General features: G+C 43.8%; 1 protein-coding gene across 1 annotated transcript in view; it reads right to left on the minus strand.

Annotated features, from left to right (window-relative positions):
* The window catches only part of lrba (LPS-responsive vesicle trafficking, beach and anchor containing), a 170,130-nt gene that overhangs the window by 42,012 nt on the left and 110,772 nt on the right, over positions 1-17,346 (minus strand). Inside the window, exons 40-44 of the mRNA XM_079278784.1 lie at positions 8,040-8,157; positions 7,774-7,876; positions 5,683-5,798; positions 5,473-5,585; positions 22-162 (exon numbers count right to left, since the gene is read on the minus strand). Of these exons, the coding sequence (XP_079134910.1) occupies positions 22-162; positions 5,473-5,585; positions 5,683-5,798; positions 7,774-7,876; positions 8,040-8,157 (591 nt within the window). The remainder of the gene's footprint in view (positions 1-21; positions 163-5,472; positions 5,586-5,682; positions 5,799-7,773; positions 7,877-8,039; positions 8,158-17,346) is intronic.

The raw sequence follows: 17,346 nt of genomic DNA on the forward strand, positions 1-17,346 counted from the left end.
TTTTATATACATTGCACTTACGATACGTAGCAGCCACATCATGGTGAAGCTGGCGGTGGAGTAGTGGGTACCATAGTGGAACTTCGGCACCTGATCGTCCTCCCAGGACTCGTATCGGTCTGAAAAGAATGCTGCCCTCTTGGGGTTCAGCGCACCAATGGGCTATGGAGAAATTGAAACATAAAACATATTTTAAAGTGAAAAATGTCCTTCAACTGCTGCTCGACACAACAACAGAGTTAAAGACGAGAAATGACAAACTCACGGGCGTGATAAGCAAAGGTAAAGCGGAAAAAGGATTACTGAATTTTACTGCGAATACATTCACGGACCACTCTGTGAAGCATAACAGTTGCAAGGCAAATGAGGCTGGTAACCTTTGTGCAATTTCAAATGAATATTAGATGATGTTTCCCTTCAGACAGAGATCAATCCTTTCCCACAGAGTGCTTTTTAGAGGCTGTGAAACAGAGCCCCCGCAGCTGTAGTCTGTCAGAGGAAACTAATGCGCTCCAATGAAAGAGTGCCTACTAGGAATATCAATAGCAAGGCTGTGGGTTGCTTTAATTTCTACTTTTATTAATCTGTAACTAATACACTGGTCACCAGCCCTTTTTGTAGTCTCGAAAAACGGTTAAGTTGCATTAATTTTCCATCGCTCTACAAAACCAATAACGCCGTGCTGCTCGGCTATTATTTAAATACTCATTTATAGAAATCACTTTCAGGCTGGTTCAATTTTTATTAGTCTTCTGCTGGCTGTGCCTCATTCCCTCAAGCCCCCCCCCCCCCCCCTCCCCTTCATCTTTCTCCCTCACACACACACACACAGCAGATCAATGGTAATGGAATGATGGCCTTTTGAGGATGAGGGCCTAGTAGGGTGTGGATCAATTGGATCTCTTTCATATCATAGGGTGCCTGTCAGAGCAAGACGCAGCCAGGGCCAGGCATCGATATTGATCTGTGCTCTGGCTACAGTTTTGTGCTGGTGTAATGGGGCATGCTTGTGTTCATGTATTTGAGTGTAGTGGGAGTGATGCACACAGGACTTTGTGCAGAATTGGTTGCTTTTCTCGGTTTGGCGTGTGCATATATGTAGTCGTTTTCTTGTGTGTGTGCGGAGTTACACGGAGAAATGCCTCGCGCCACCACACTGTGTGCAGCTCTGTGTTGACAGTGATACACTACGGGCTTCCTCAGGGCCACTGGGGGGGGGGGGGGGGGGGGGGGTGAGTACACACAGTGAATTATACATCAGGCCCATTGGTCTGATTTATAGCCCTAATAACAGTCGGCTCATTAAAAAAAGAAAAGGGAGAGGAGGCATATAAAATAAAATAAAAAGACTGAAAGTGCCACAGTGACAGAGCGAGAGGGAGAATTGTGTGTGAGAGTGTGTGTGGGGGGCTGTTGGTCTGCGCGTGCCCGACATTGTTTACTGCTGTAAATTACTGTGGGGCTAGCGCTCTCAGCTTACAGTAGCTACAACAGAGCGGCGGCGCCGTACATCAGAGCAGAGCGCCCGGCAGTGTGCTGATGGACCACAGATTGGCCTCATATGTCGCTGCAAAGAATAGCGCTCTGATGAGGACTCGGACAAATGAACCAATCTCGTAGTTTTAATTAGACTAGAGCGAAAGCTACAGAACGAAGATGTGCTGGCGCTTTGAAGAGGTGAACATCAGAGAATTAATCCAAATCACTTCTTCATCAACAGGGGAGATGGTGATGGTGTTGCAGAGCCACTTTAGGCCTCTGTGAGCAACATTCACAAGAAATAATTAGTTGCCAAAAAAAGGCAGGAAACTCAAAACAGGTCGACATGTTTTGGACACATATTTACAATCAGATTCATGTTTAAAACTGTTCAAACGGCATCGCACGTATTCCATGTAGAGACAAGAGAGGAGAAGTCACTTTACTAATTCATGTCTGCATCAGAAACTGAGTGTGTCACGGAAACATTAAACAGATAATTGAGATTATACATAATGCTTCCTGTATGCCAACCTATGTGAAATGTCCTCCACAGTGTATGTGTTCAGTAAGTCAACTTTGTATCGCCTTCCAAATTATCCTCAGGTTGACGACCCAAACTAAATGTGCACGTCTACTCGGAGAGAAAACACGGCCTTACGGAACAACAAGGACCTTCCTGAGAACTATTATAAGAACATTACCCAGTGCTGCTTTGCTTTTAAAACAATAATGGGTCACCGGTGATGAAGTATAATGGCTTACCGGCGATTTGAGCATCACTTGGGCTTTGAGTCATAAATCAAAAGAGCCTTTTTGAAAGGAGTGTTTATGTATAATGTCCTATTTAAACAGTGAAAATGGTGTGGAGGGCCTGGGGGATAAACATATGGGGCGCGTATGGTGAAATCAATACACCATTAGCTGATGTGGCTGTGAGTCGTAGGTTATAGCACAAAAGGTGGAGGCAACGCTCAATATATCCTCACTATTTCTGTTGCTATGTAAATGTAGACTACCTAATCTCCGGTTAGGAGGTAAACAATTCTTTTGATTGTTTGTTGTGCTTCATTAAAAGCAGGACAACAAGAATGACCACGCCTTTGCCTTCAGTGGAGTTGTATGACCCCCCCCATTGACCAATTACAAACATCCTACAGCTGTCTATACGTAGGACAAGTGCATTATTGTGGGGAAATGCGTGCAGACCTGGGGTGTACCAAAGGGTAGAGGAGAGTTACAACACTTGCAGTCGGTTCTAGTGTGGGCTTATCGTGACTACAATGTTATCTCGGGGGTCGACGTTTGATGTCAGGTTGAGGTTAGAGTTTATGATAAGAAAGTCCCTGGGGTCAGAATGGCTCTGGCAACAGGGAACATAAATTCTGTGTGGCCTCTGTGGTGCTGGGGATGATGACAGTGTGTGACACACACACACACACACACACACACACACACACACACGCACACACGTACGTACGTTCATGGCAATTTGGCTTCTCAATGTCACTGGAGGCTTTCTCAGATGACCTGTTTCTATATGAGACATCCAACCAACATGACATACAGTAAGGGGAGGGGGGTAAGAGAGATGTGGAGAAAGAGAGATGGAGTGAGCAGCAAACGGAGGGAGGAAGAGAACTGGACCAATAAAGAGGAAACAAAGCAGGAGGAAGGGGAGAAAGTAAGCAAGGTGGTGAATGATGCGGACACAGACATACAGCAGCCACGGTCAGAAAACATTAGGATGCAAAGAAAAGAAACAGAGCGCAGATGATTGCGGATGCAGAATTGGGGGGGTGGGGGGTGATTTGGGGGGGGCTGTGCGGTGCTGCTTGCCCTTTTCCAGACACTGCAGTCTGCCACGGTCCAGTGGTCATACACTGATATCACACACGTGTGTCGACAACATGAATAAAACAGATGTAATAAAGATTGGCCCCGCTCCCTCCCCTCCTCTCTGCTGATATTCTGCTCTCTGAGGAGACAAGAAACGCAAGGACGGCAAATGATGATATTCTTCTTCTCTTGCACTCTCTCCTCCCTCCTCTTTTGCTCTCAGATTGTCTCTTTGTTTCTCCTCCTTTCACCCAATCTCCCATTCATTCCCTTGGTCCCCGGGGCTGCGAGGCTCGACTGTGCACAGGGGCCAAGCTGTCCAAACTCTACGGCAGTGCAAAGGAGAAGAGTGGGAGGCAGAATGAGGGCTGCATGTTTGTGTGAGTCTATGTGTGTGTGTTTGTTCGTGGGGCTAGTTCAACTGTCACATTCCAGCCTACTGGGCAACATGAAGCCAGATAAACAGAGGAATTATGCCGCTTCATACAGTGGGGAAAGCTACACTGGGAGGGATAAAAACAGAGCATAGAGACGCAGAGGAGCAGACGGGAAGTGAAAGCTGGACTGGGGAGAAGCTAAGGGACAAGGTGTTGACTGTTGGGGTGTTTGAATCTGTATGACAGGGCGGTGTGAAAGAATGGAAGTGAGTGGACGGTTCATGTGTTTGACGTAAATGGACAGGGCTACTGCTGTATTGCATTGGATGATAGCGTGCAGGTTTAATGCCTTTTAATGAATGTTTAGCTCAGTCGCGCCATAGTTTGTAACATCAAAATGAATTCACTATTTCAAGAAACTCACCGCTCTCATTGAATTTGCTTCAGTGAAGCTTCAGTAGATTTGCATTGCACTTCCGTGAAGAATTCAAATTGAGGTCACATCCAAATTCTCACCATTGACCAACTGCAAACTCCTCTCTCTCTAGCTTTTATATCAGCTCTGTGTCCATGTTCAGACTGATAAAAGCAATGTCAAAAATAGTTTTGGTTTCCCCACACGGTCACATGTTGCATTCTATCTCAGCAGATGAGTACCTCCACCTCTCCCTCACCCTGCATGAACATGGGATGCTCTCAGGACCCAAACAAATGCCCTCAAGTGCAACTCTGAAATGCATTTCCTCCAACGTCTTCTGCGTCCATTAACACAAGCCTTTATGTTTCCACGGCTGATTTATTCAGCCATTTTGGTTCCAGCAGCTAGACAGTCGCTCAATCACCTCACTCTAAAACTAATCCTCTGTCCTCCCATCGCTGGACAACATTACCCCACGACTGATGTTAAAATGACGAGGGGAGCTGGCACATAGTGCAGGTTGTTGGTTTTTTTCTGTGTGTGTATGTGTGGGAAAAGACAGGGAGTTGATGCAAGTAAATAATTGCATGTCTACTTACAACATGGGGGAGAATCTTTTAAGTAGTTTCAGCGGTGTGAGCGAGTGTATTTATGTGCCAGGGAGCATCTCAGGGCAGGTCCCATTGTTTTAAACCCAATCACTTGATGCCTGCCGCTGCCAGGGAGTATTACTTCACTTCCTGGGGTGTTGCAGAAGGTCAAACTTGAAAGAATTCAATTATGAAGTTTGAATTATGGACAGAAAACAATAGCGAAACCAGAAAATGGGAGTCACACAGAGAGAGCGCGAGAGCGCGAGAGAGAGAGAGAGAGAGAGAGCGAGAACAAGTGCAGTTAAAATCTGCTTTGATTACAGCAAGGGCTGCCTCAACTAAGTCAACAACTAATCATACAGATTATCTGGTTTGTATATCACCTGCCATTTTGGGATGTCTGTCATAGTATTACCCCAATTTCATATATTTATACACACATACCTCTGGATTTAGATTTGCCAACATACAGTAGATGAGGAGTAATGCCAGAGATACACAAAAAGTGTGTACTTCTAAAACCAAAACAACCAAATAATTGAGTGATTAAATGAGGACAGAGCTACACCTTTGAAAAGATAGCAATCAGCCACGAGTGATTAAAGAGCTGGTTCAATGAACAATCACACAGCGACTAAATGGACTTTAAGAACTACACACACACACACAACCAAATATGTCCTCATACTGTGGTGCCCCCCCTCTCTTTGGGATTAAAAAATGAAAGACGAGGACGGGAGGAGAGGATCAGCCTTGAGGGTCTTACCTTGGACAGATCTCTGAAGTTGCTGGGCAGAGTGAGGTCAAGTTCCGCCGAGTCGTAGTTTGTGATAACCCAGGGGAAGACCGGGTACTGGTTCAGGTCATTATAGGTCCGACCTGGTGGAGAGACAAGAGACGGCAACAAAGATTGTACACATCATGGTAGCAAGGACCAACAGCATGAGCTCAAAAGGTGTTGGGGTGGTGTCCTCACCAGAGATGGTGTTGAGAAAGATGAGGTAATCGAAGTTGGAGATCTCGCGGCGCTGCCAGCGCTGGGTCATGTTGGATGCCTTGAATAGCTGCTTTGGTGTGGCCAAGGATATGCGTCTGCAAAGAGAAAGACTGATATTAAAACACTTGTAGCCATTGAAGTGTTTCTTGCCCTGGCAACACATAGTGTGAAGTAGAACACAGACAAAGTCAGTCACCACATCACAAGAACAGCAATTAGCAGACTGAAGAAAAACAGCCTCGGGCTTATTAGACATTTGCAATACAAATGTCATTATATGAAAAATCTTTTGAACTTCCAGTACTGCTAATTAAGAAGACAAATTTGCAATAAATTGGTTTGAATACACATATTTTCGTGCATGTGCGCACACACAGAGCCGAGGGCATGATGTATGCAGTAGGACGAAAACAAATGACCCCCAATCCAATTAAAACAAAGGAAAATGATGGAATTAATCACTGTCAGGGTGTGAGATTATAGTCATTAGGCCTCTCAAAGGTGAAAACACGAGTGTACTACAAGACACATTGTTCTTTATATTCTGTATGATCACCAAGCAATAAAGGGCATTAACATACTTTCTATGTATTTTATTTTCATCTCCAGTATATCTCATCATAATCAAATGTAAAAATGTAGAGAGGAGAAGGTAAAGAAGGTGCTTGATAACGGCGAACTTTAAAAGCAGGAGGGTAATATCTAATTATGAGCAACACTATTACATGGATAATGAAGTGTGGGTGTGCAATTATTGTTGTGGCACTCTGGCATTAAATAAAGCTGGTGTGTGTGCACTGAGCTGCCCGGTACAGCTGTCCTCGGGTCAAAGAGGCAAGGTGTAACCTGGCCTGCAGACTAGCTTGATAAATGAGCCAAACACAAACACACACAAATTCTCTCACCCTAACTCTGTGTGTGTGTGTGTTCAATATTATACACACGCCGTCCATGCACTTCCTTCCTTACATGCACCTCCTTACTCAGACTGATTATATAGCCTTCAGTATTCACCGTTTCAATTGCTTTTTTGTTTCCCCAATATGAAGAAAACATTTCCCATAGATCCTAAACCTTGCTGTCTCGCACGTCACCTCCCCAAATATTCATGTATCCCACCAAACAACAACTGCCACGGCTCGAATTAAGAACAACAGACACTTCACAAAAAATATGAAACTGAAATTAATCCCAATGTGGAGAATATTTAGATTTGACCATATATTTGGATTTGGTTCAAACTCTATGTTGCCCATTGTTTGCTTCAAATGTATTTGTACTTAAAAATTTACTCTTCATGAAGGGGTCTTATTTTTCTTCCTTATCTAAATTAAGTGTCTAAAGGAGGGTGTCATAGTTTTGATAATGTAAAGTCCTTTGAGAGGAATTTGTGATTTGGGTTTATATGAATAAAACTGATTCGACAACAACGTATCTTACCACCATTTAATGTATTAAACTTTAGCTGGTCGCATAAGTTAATTAGAATGTTCCATTAAAAGGCATTATACAGTAAGACTTCGTGGGCACTACTTAATTTCTCTTGATTTCCACAGGACTTTATACTGGAACACGCATGCAAGCAGCTGAGTTGGGCTTGGCTTCAGCACTTCCCGGACACAGAGCAGGCATGATGTGAGGGAGGGAGGGAGGGAGGGAGGGAGGGAGTGGGTGTGCCCTGCAGGCTTACAAGCAACTATTTGCTTCACACTGATGGAAATAAATAAATGAACTGGACTGTGTTTGTGTGAAGCCAATTATGTTTGGGGGTGGTGAGGAGAGAGTGGGAGGGATGGACAAGTCAGTGACCCGACCCTTGTGTGCATGTGACAGCAAGAACGGGAGGGAGAAAATTCAGTTTGGAGGTCTACGGTGTATAAGTGTCAGCAATGTGAATGTTTTCTAATCCCATTTAACTCCCTTTAACCACCACTGTCTTTCAGTAGCTTGAATATTCCGATCGGTTCAGATGCGGTGCTGTATGTGTTGCACACAAGTCTACAGAGAGATATTTGGAAACAAAAAAAAAATGAGTTACTGTGCATTTCTGTGTTTAGCTGTGCGCCTCACCTGGTCTGTGGAAGGCCAAAGTTCGTCCCCACTCCTACACGAGGAAGACTGTGGACCACCTTCTTTACCGTGGCTGCGTCTGGGAAGTTGAATATGACTGCCGCTGTAGACGAGCACAGAAAAACGTAGATTTATTCTATCAAGAATTATTTTCATCTTGCTTGTACCGCATAAAATCACCTCCAGTGTCATTACACTAAGAAATGTTTATGTATATCCATCAAGGTGGCAATAAAAAGGTGACATTTTCGCAGGTGCTGTCTTACTTCTGTTGGCCATGAAGATTTCCAGAGCAGTATTCTGCAGTAGGTAGCGTCTGGAAAAGACAGCACGGATCTCTGTGAACAGCCATTTTCCATGAAGGCCTTCTGTATAGGCTAAAATCTGGGGATAAGGAAAATGGAAGAATGATATGTAAAAAGAAAGAGAGCAGAGAAGGACACACAGGGAAGGGAAGAAGAGCAGATAGAAGGCTTGGTTAGTTCATTTTTCACACACACACACACGACGGCCTGAACAGCACGATTAATGTCTTATATTGATCAGCCTCAATGAAATAGAGATCCCTTCAGCAAGAGAATAGGCGCTTTTCAGCTAAACGAGGTGAAGGAAATGTTTAGTTCACTAAAAGATAATCCATATTACAGCATGCAGGTGACTAGGAGCATCTGAAAAGTATATATAGAAATGGTTTGATGTGACAACGATGAGGATAAGAGGCTATTTCATGCTCAACATCTGATTTGACTATTTTCTGTATTTCCGTGGAGGTAACCAACATTATGTTAGCTAGCTCCAGAATTTAAATTGTTCTGATGGCTGCCACAGTGCCTGACAGACCCAGATGCTTGGCCCTGCCCCTGCCATTGCCACTACTAATCCAGCATTTAGATTTGCTACTAACCTACTTAGCACTGCTTTGTTAACTAGGCTTTTGTTTCAAAGGCATCTGCTGACAGGGGGCGTACGGGGATGTGGTAGAAAGGTAAAAGGGGACACTTTAGGCTGTCACAGCTTGGTTCAGAGGATGCGTTATTAATCAAAAATATTCAAATGTGAGCCAGCAAGCTAGGACTAGTGTTAAGTTAAAGGAGCTCATTAAAGGCAGGGGACAGCAGAGGGGACCAGCTGAGGCCTTTGCCAGCCAGCTGAGGACAGCCTGTCCCTCGCCGTCTCTATGAGGAATAAGATCTGCCTGCATCACAGACTCGCTTCAAAGTCTCTGGAGTTCAATTAAATGTGGATTAGTGGCTTGGAGAAGCTGGCTGGGGCCGCAACCACCAGCCTCCTATCTTCCTTTATAACAGGGGCTAAAGATGACTATACCAGTCACCATCCGCCTGCAGCCAACTGCTCACAGAGATGCTTAACAGCACTCATATTATCATTCAAAAAGTCAAATCCCTTCGCAAGAAGTAAAACCTAATGCTTAAGCAGAGATGTTAATTTCATATATAAAAAAAAACGCTTTTCTTTTCATCCACTTACATTTCATTTACTCGAAGTGTAAATGGCACAATGCAAGTGGCTCGTGTTTTTACTAACTTAGCATCGGCTGGAAACAGCTAGCCTGGCTGGTAACAGCATCCATTGCTTTTATACAGATTAAACAAAGTGTTATAACTTGTTAATTGGTGCCGTGGGAGGTAGAGGCTCAAGAAAGTAATGTACAAATCATTATTTAAAAAAAAATGTAGCGGAGGTACGTTGTAGGCAGAAAACACACACATTTCATAAATATTGTATAAATATGGGGCTGCATAGCAGGTCAACCATCATAACACATTGTTTCTTTAAATCCGAAGTGAGAGATAAATAGAAGTAGAATTGGGAACTGAATTAAAGATCCTCTAGTATTTGACAACATGCATAGTATAGATGTCTAGTGATATATGGTTATTACACGATTTGTATTTTAGATGTGAGCAACTAAATATTCCATACTACAGGATTGGAATTGTAGAACGCTGCATTCTTTAACAGTATGGTAGTCTGTACGTTAAAAACAGACTGTTGGGGACAGAACTAATCACAGCTTCTCATTTTTGCGAGTCGAGACAATTTAATTAAAAACAGGCCATGACACCAGATTTATTCTCTCTACTGACAGACATGATGGCTGTCAAATTACCATGTCAAGAACTCAATAACAAATTGCAGTGAGATAACTGCTCTTTTCTTCCTTTTAAATCAACTTCTCTGCTTCTATCTGATTCCTGTTTTCAGGTGTATGATGGGTGAATGCTTGGTGGGTAACCTTTCACCTCCAAAGAGGGAGTGGTTGACTCATTTCATCCCCAGGAGTATACTCATAGACCTCAACATGGATGTCAAGAAGACGTCCAGGGCTGAAGTGATAAAGTTGCAGTCTCTGATTCCACAGACAGATATGACAGTAGCGGAGGCAGCCAGATATCATATTTGTCCCTGGACCAATGAATCTCCCGGATCGCTGTAAATAGCACTCTATGTTCCCAAGATCATTGTCCCCATCGGCGGCGCCCTTTCCCTTGCAGATGAAAAAGCAGAGCGGGTGACAAGGAGCGTGACAAACTATCCACGCCGTAATGCTCTCGCCGCTCTGACCACGTCTGGACAAATTACAACGGTGTGGAGGTTATTGTCCGGGCTGGAATTATGGCTGCACCAGCTTCCTCTGTGATAAATTGTAATGGTGGAAGTGGATCAGTCAAGCTCAAACAGATGAGAAAGCTACAGAAGCAGAGGAGGAACCAGACTGTGCTGGGATTTGCATCACATTTCATTTTTACTCTTTTCAGCCCTTTTTTGTTCAAAGAGGACAGAAGACTCCATAAAGGGAACCAGGAGCTTGTATGTCAACATGATTGGTTGCGAATAACAGTTTTATTGACGTTTCATTTCAAGTGGAACGTTAACCATGGATTCAGGTCTGGTGTGTCCCGAGATCAATTTCAAAAGCGTCACGCGAGAAAACACCGGCAAACCGAAAACAAAGGAACGAGTCTTGATTGCAATGCTTTCTCTCCGGCTCGCCCTCCTCCTCGTTCAACCTGTTTGTGCGCCAGGCTGCTGCTCATTTCTGAAGCACTGTCGTTTGTCTTTGTCAGATGCCCAAAAGAGTGCGGAATGAAGAGGGACACATGAAGAGGGGCCGAGTGACTGTGGCTGCGGTGTGTAAGCACACACACTCACACACACACACACACACACACACAGAAACTGTCACCGCTGAATCTCGCAGACAGTCCTCGCCAGTGAACCCTCTTCATCGCCCTTTTCCTTTAGCAAAGCCAGTCTCCTTTAACAGCCACTGCCTCTTCAGAAACACGGGTAAAGTCAAGTGGAGGAACATGGCGACACTACAGATGAAATATAATTGAAACTGCACTCAATAAGGGGGAGAGTTGGAGGAGCACCAGACCAACTATCAGCAGCATGGTTCAAGATAGATGAGGCTCTCAACTACCTCCGCTGTCGCCAGACTGAGCGCGTGTGTGTGTTTCGGGGCTGATAAGACACTTGAGTTGAAGCGGACAGAGGCCACTGCCAATTACCAATAAAGTAAATTCTTATACGTCGTAAAATACGGGGGAAAAACAGTCTAATTTTAACTCCAATAGTCAGTCGACACAAACAGTGTTTGATAAGTGGTAGACGCATATTTGCTCGTTCAGTTTAATGCGCTGTGCGTCCTTGAAGGAAAATGAGGTGATTGAAGTTCAATTTGTTGCCTGTTAAGGATTTCCGCATGGCTGCCTCAGTTAAAGGATAATGGATGAGGGATTTATTATTACCTTTTGGTCAAATGAAGTGGTGTGGGAGATAAGGTGATGAAAATAATGAGCGGGAGGAAGAGAGGTGATCCATCAACATCAAAACGGAGACGAGGGACAAGCGGTATTGTGAGAACTTGATAGAATTCATAACAACACAAAACCTGTGGACTTATCAGCATGTAACGCTGCTTATTGCTTTCCATTTCCCAGAAGCTGTCCACGTCCACACTCCTCGCCACGTCACTAAATGACTTTTACATGCAAAGAATGGGCCGAGGCTGCAGATTCAACATTAATTAAATCAGACTCGCCTTTTCTCAGTCAAAAGTCACAAATGCAAAGAAAACCTCATATAGTAACATCATAGCCGTGCTGTTTGTGACTCTTCCTCGCTTGACTGACCACAGAATCAAGCCATCTACAACAACCAGAGTTTCAGTGGACCGAGACGCTGACGTTCAATTTACTGCTGCGGCAAATGAGAAAGAAATCACCGGCGAACACAAGCTGACATTTAAGGGCTTTTTGACACCATCACCTGGTGCATTCACAAACAGACTACAGTTTAGAAACACTTATAATCCTACTCTCCCTATTCCTTACACATATATTCTTGTTTGCCTCCTCCCCCTTCACACCAGCCCCCACCACCCTCTATTCCACACTGGTAAACGAGGCCTTGTCACTCCCCATCAGTATATGAGTTCATCGGACTAACGAGCAAGCAAAGGGCCCCGACACACTAACAAGGGTCTGTTGGCTGCCTGTGCCTCTGCACCAATCAGGACCCTCATCACCGTTGACACAAAGCCTCCAAGAGCCCTCTGGAGCCAATTAAGACAGATTTCGCTTTTGAGATTGAGTGATAGCCAGAAAAAAAAAAAGATAGGAAGAGGGAACAGGAAGAACAGAGTACTGTACTGGAACATATTTTCATTGTAAATATTCACTGAAAGAGGTGCGTTTCAATCAAATTATAGTGAGACGGTGTCGTTAGTTTGTAGGTTGGGCTTGGGGTGAAATAGGAGTCACTCACTCAAGGGGAAAACAATGCTCCCTCACCGTAAGAACCTGGAATCATTTGACTTAAGACAGTGCAGCCACATGACTCTACTTTCACACTCCAGCAGTTACCCTGTAGCCTTTGTGCCTCAGCAAGAGTATGATTCAACCAACTGGCCATGTGCTCCATGACTGTTTGAGTGTGGGAGTAGTGTAGCAGGGCAAGCAGTGAAAATACAAAAATGTGGAGAAAGTATAAAAGTGATATACCCCAGTGAAGACCAATACACAAAAGTATTTCTTCGAAAAATTACAAAAGAAATTATTAAAAATCTCACATGGGAGAAATATGCTTATTTGTTTTCTTGCCAAGAGGTCAATGAGAAGATTGATAGCACTCTCATATCTATTCCTGGGGTTTCCTGGCAATGTTGTGGCGACAACAAAACTCCAGGAAGTCATTGCACCGAGCCAAGAGAAAGTCACATGTTATCATTCCCCCATTTATACACTGATGGCAGGGGCTACCATGCAAGGAACCACCTGCCCACCAGGACTCTAACTAACCATTCATAAGCAATTTGGGGTAAAGTGTCTTGCCCCACAGACACATCGAGCAGAGCCGAGGATCGAACCGCCGATCCTCCGATTGAAGAACGACCCTGCTCTACCACGGAGCCACAGAAGGTGAACCGGCCCCTCCCCAGTCCCCACTCCGTACTTGGTAAGATCAGGACTTGAATCGGCTACACAAGTCGAGTGAAAAAGCCCATATAACACACCGTCAAGCTATCGTTATATTAACTATAATAAGCAGTCAGATTTGTATATTATCCATATAGAATATTTGTATAAGTGAGAACAGACAATGCTGGATATTGGCTGCATTGTCAACAAGCTACAATTTAAGTCGTCAAAGCCATTTGTGTCCACCAATGACTGATGGGCACAATTGTTCTACCATCATGTAACTAATTCAAGATGTAATCACTGGACACATACAAAGGCCTATTTGCCTTGAGGGCAGTAAAACAAACTACAAGCTAAAAAGAAATAAACATAACTAAGAAGCTGTGCTGGAGTGTGAGAGAATTAAAGCAAAAATAAACAAGCCCAGCTTGCAGCAAGTGTAGGTTATGAAGCCTAAAGGCTCAAAGCATTCAGGTCCAAACGTCACCCAGTAAGGGTTTGCACTCCCTAAAGAAAGTCCCCTTTGAAAGGATCTGTGGGGCCACGTAGTCTGAATTTAGCCTAATAAGGATTAAACCCCTTTTTGGCCCTTTTCACTGTTTGCTAACAGGTTAGCCTTTTCTCCTTTCCTCTCCTTGGCTGCTTAGCGTTCTTAAAGAGGGAACAAAAAAAAAAAGAAAAGGTCTTGTGTGGATTTAGGGAAATACTGCAGTGATCTCGGGGTTAATTGGTAGAGAAGTGAAGACTTCAGTGCATTAACTCATTAAACATTCAGCCTTTGGGCATAAGCTATAAGGACGAAAGCCTCAGAAGACCCCCCCCCCCCCCCCCGACACATAAGACGACGCCAAAGTGGCAACACTAAACACTAATGGTGTCAGGGATATACATAAACATGGAATTCATAAATGAAAATGAGTCATAACATCGGTAAATACAACAATGTGAACCTTTTCAACCTAAAAGTGTTACATATTTTGGTAATTTACACATAGATAACTTCAGGGATACATATATAAAATGGCTCTTGTTTTTTCAGAGCGTCCCTTTTTTTTTTTTTTTTTACCCCATCGCAGCTTAGACTGGGGCCGCAAAGGGCAGCGCTAGTGGCTCAAAGGTGATGGGGAACAAAGGATGGATAAGGCCACATAAGTGAAGGGAAGAGGGGTGTGAAATGCACCAGACATCCACAAATTGAGAAGATCCTCTCTGCGGTCTTTGCACGATGCACGTTTAAAACCTTCAACTAGGACATAGTGCACATAAAATGCACCCCCCCTGAGAGCTGCAAAGCAGCTACACACAGTGTAAGACCTCAACAGTATTGCTGGGCACCTGTTGAGAGTGCACTGAAAGGGTTTGAATACGTTTCTCGATTTGTCATGCTCTGCTCATCAGTAAACAATTGCACATCAGGAAACGGAGTAAAAGAATGTTTATGCTTTTCACAGATATTCAGAAAATCGAGGAGACGGCACAGAGCCACCGCTGAAGCACAGGTGGTGTTGTAGCCTCAATGCTTTTGGCACTCTGTTCCCCTATAAGCCGCCATGGCAAACATCAGACAGGTTAAGATCGCTGACCGGCTCCTCTCGCATTCTTCCCGCTTTCCTTCAATCTCTCATTTTGCCATTTAGTGATGGATAGGCTTTTTTTTTGGGGTTGGTGCAAGGCTTCGCTGAAGTAAATTCTTTTCTAATCCGGCTTTTGTCACCAGCTTAAGTGGGTGTGGGGTGAAAAGTACACCCCTGTTGGGGAATTCGGGGTTGGTTGTCCGACGCAAAAGAGGAGCGAGAGAATGGGACTCGTAGAAAAGGAACAGCGGTGGAGACTTTTAAGAATTTGACGGCGACTCAATTGGAGTGACAGGTTTATCAGTGACAAACATTTTGAGATACAACTGTAACAGAGTGAATTTAATTAGTGAGCATCTTCAATATTCTGGAGGCAGATAAATTATGAGTGAAGTGAAAAGTGAAGCACAACAAGATTCACTTGGTAGTCAGACTTCTGCTATCGTCTATCACCCTTTGTAGAGTTGTTTTTTTAAGGCAAAATAAGCTATAAACACAACTTTGACATACATATATATCACATTACCGTATGAAGTTGTTAAAACAAACATGTTAGCATAAGTCATTTGCACATCCAGCAAACATGGAGCAATATCAGCATGTATTTGCAGTTGTGCTTTGGCCGCCTGATAAATGAAAGTTAAATATTCACTCTCCTAAATCCTAAAATAAATACCTGTCTCTCAAGCTGCTAAATGTGACACTACACTCTAACTTTGACTGTCTGCAATCTATTGTGCAGATGTGTGTACAAATCTAATTATACTGCATCTCATTCTACTGTCTTCTTTCCACAGAGCAGAAGTAAAGCTTGGTTGTGCTGATGTCAGCTAGAAATGAGTGTTGGATGAGTGAGTAATCTGCAGAATGTCCCTGTGGATGTGCCATTTCAACCAGACTGGATGGCTCATTAACCATTATGGCAACGGAGGCACCAGCATTCAGCAATGTAACATTCTGCTCTCCGGCGCACGAGATATCTGTACACAACAGTGCTATCAGCTTACCTTATAAAAACAAATACATCTGGTTTGAATGACTCTTGATTTATATTAGGAATTAACAGCTGTGATAAATATATTATGTCCTAGTCCTGTCATTTTGGCTTCATATTTATGAGGCATTCTAAGATTAGAAATACTGATAAAAGGAAGCCCAACAACACACATTAACTCAAATCCTCCAACATATGGATCTAGTTGTATCATTTGAAATGCAGCGCAGACCTTTTTGACAAACCAAGAGCACATTTACAATTCCAATTTCAAATATGCCGGGCTGGACATCGATTTTTCAATTGGAGCCGGCTGTCGCTCTGACCTCAGCTGAATAACAGAGGCTTGGGTGAACAGCAGGTACACAGGTGCCGATTGTAATATCAGTAGCCTACCAGGCAGACTGGCATCCATAAACAGGTCTATCCATCAGGCTGGTGTGTTGCCTGTGACACGTGTGACAGAGGCAGACGAAGGGAATAAATGATGGAGAGAGGGGATCAATCAAAGGAAGGGAGGGGAGGCACCTGCCCCCTGACTGGCCCAGTCAAACCCAGAGATGGAGCATGATGGAGGGGGCTATAGGCTCAGGTGCAAAGAGGGGGTGGCAGCTCTTTGTCTGGAGGTGCTTGGTTAAGTGTGAGCCGGGTCTCGGCCACAGTGGTCTGTGGTTGTGTTGAGGTCCAAAGTCAGGTCACAAACAGAGGGATAGAGAGAGGCCGAGCATGTTTACTGGTGAAAGGAGATGGGGTAGTTGTTTGTGTGCTTGTGTGGGAGGGAAGAGCAATTGGAAGGGAGACATTAGTCATCATTAGGTGGCGAGATGACAGTGTCTAATGGTTCTTTATGCGATTGCCAATGTGGCAATCGTCTTTCCTCGACATGTCCTACCTGGTTACAACTCACTGCAGAGATTCATGTACCTGCTTTGCACAAGATGCACGGTTTACATCTCGTCGAGGCTAAAAAAAGTCTTACGAGTCTGCAGTCATGCTACCTGTTCTGTGAGGCTATACTTTGTCACGAGGTGCTTCGAGTTAAATCTCTGTTTTGCATGTTAGCATGCTAACATTTGCGAATTAGAACTAAACGCAAAGTACAGCTGAGGCTGAAGGAAATGCCAATTGTTTTGAAGAACTTAAGTATCACATTGATTCAAATGTCCTGATGAAGGCGCTACGTAAAAAGTTAAGGGGTCATAAAAATGATTACAATTCATCCTGCAAGTGATGATTGTCTATATTGATGCATCCAATGGTTGTCGTGACGACCCACTTAAAACCCAAAAAGTCAAACTTGTTGTGGCACAAGCGGAAAGTCAGAGTATCACTACAGTTAATTAGGATTCATCATCTGGAAACCATGAATGTCTGTGCAACATTTGGTGCTAATTCATGTGATAAAGGTTGATTAATATTACTGGATAAGCAAAAACGTTGACCCAATAGTGGCCCTAAATGAATATTCAGGGGATCTTCAAAGACAGAAGGACTCATCCTACGGGGACCATGAATGTCTGAATAAAATGTCATGGTTATCCACCCAATAGTTGAG

Source organism: Melanostigma gelatinosum (assembly GCF_949748355.1).
Source record: "Melanostigma gelatinosum genome assembly, chromosome: 11".
NCBI classification, from domain to species: domain Eukaryota; kingdom Metazoa; phylum Chordata; class Actinopteri; order Perciformes; family Zoarcidae; genus Melanostigma; species Melanostigma gelatinosum.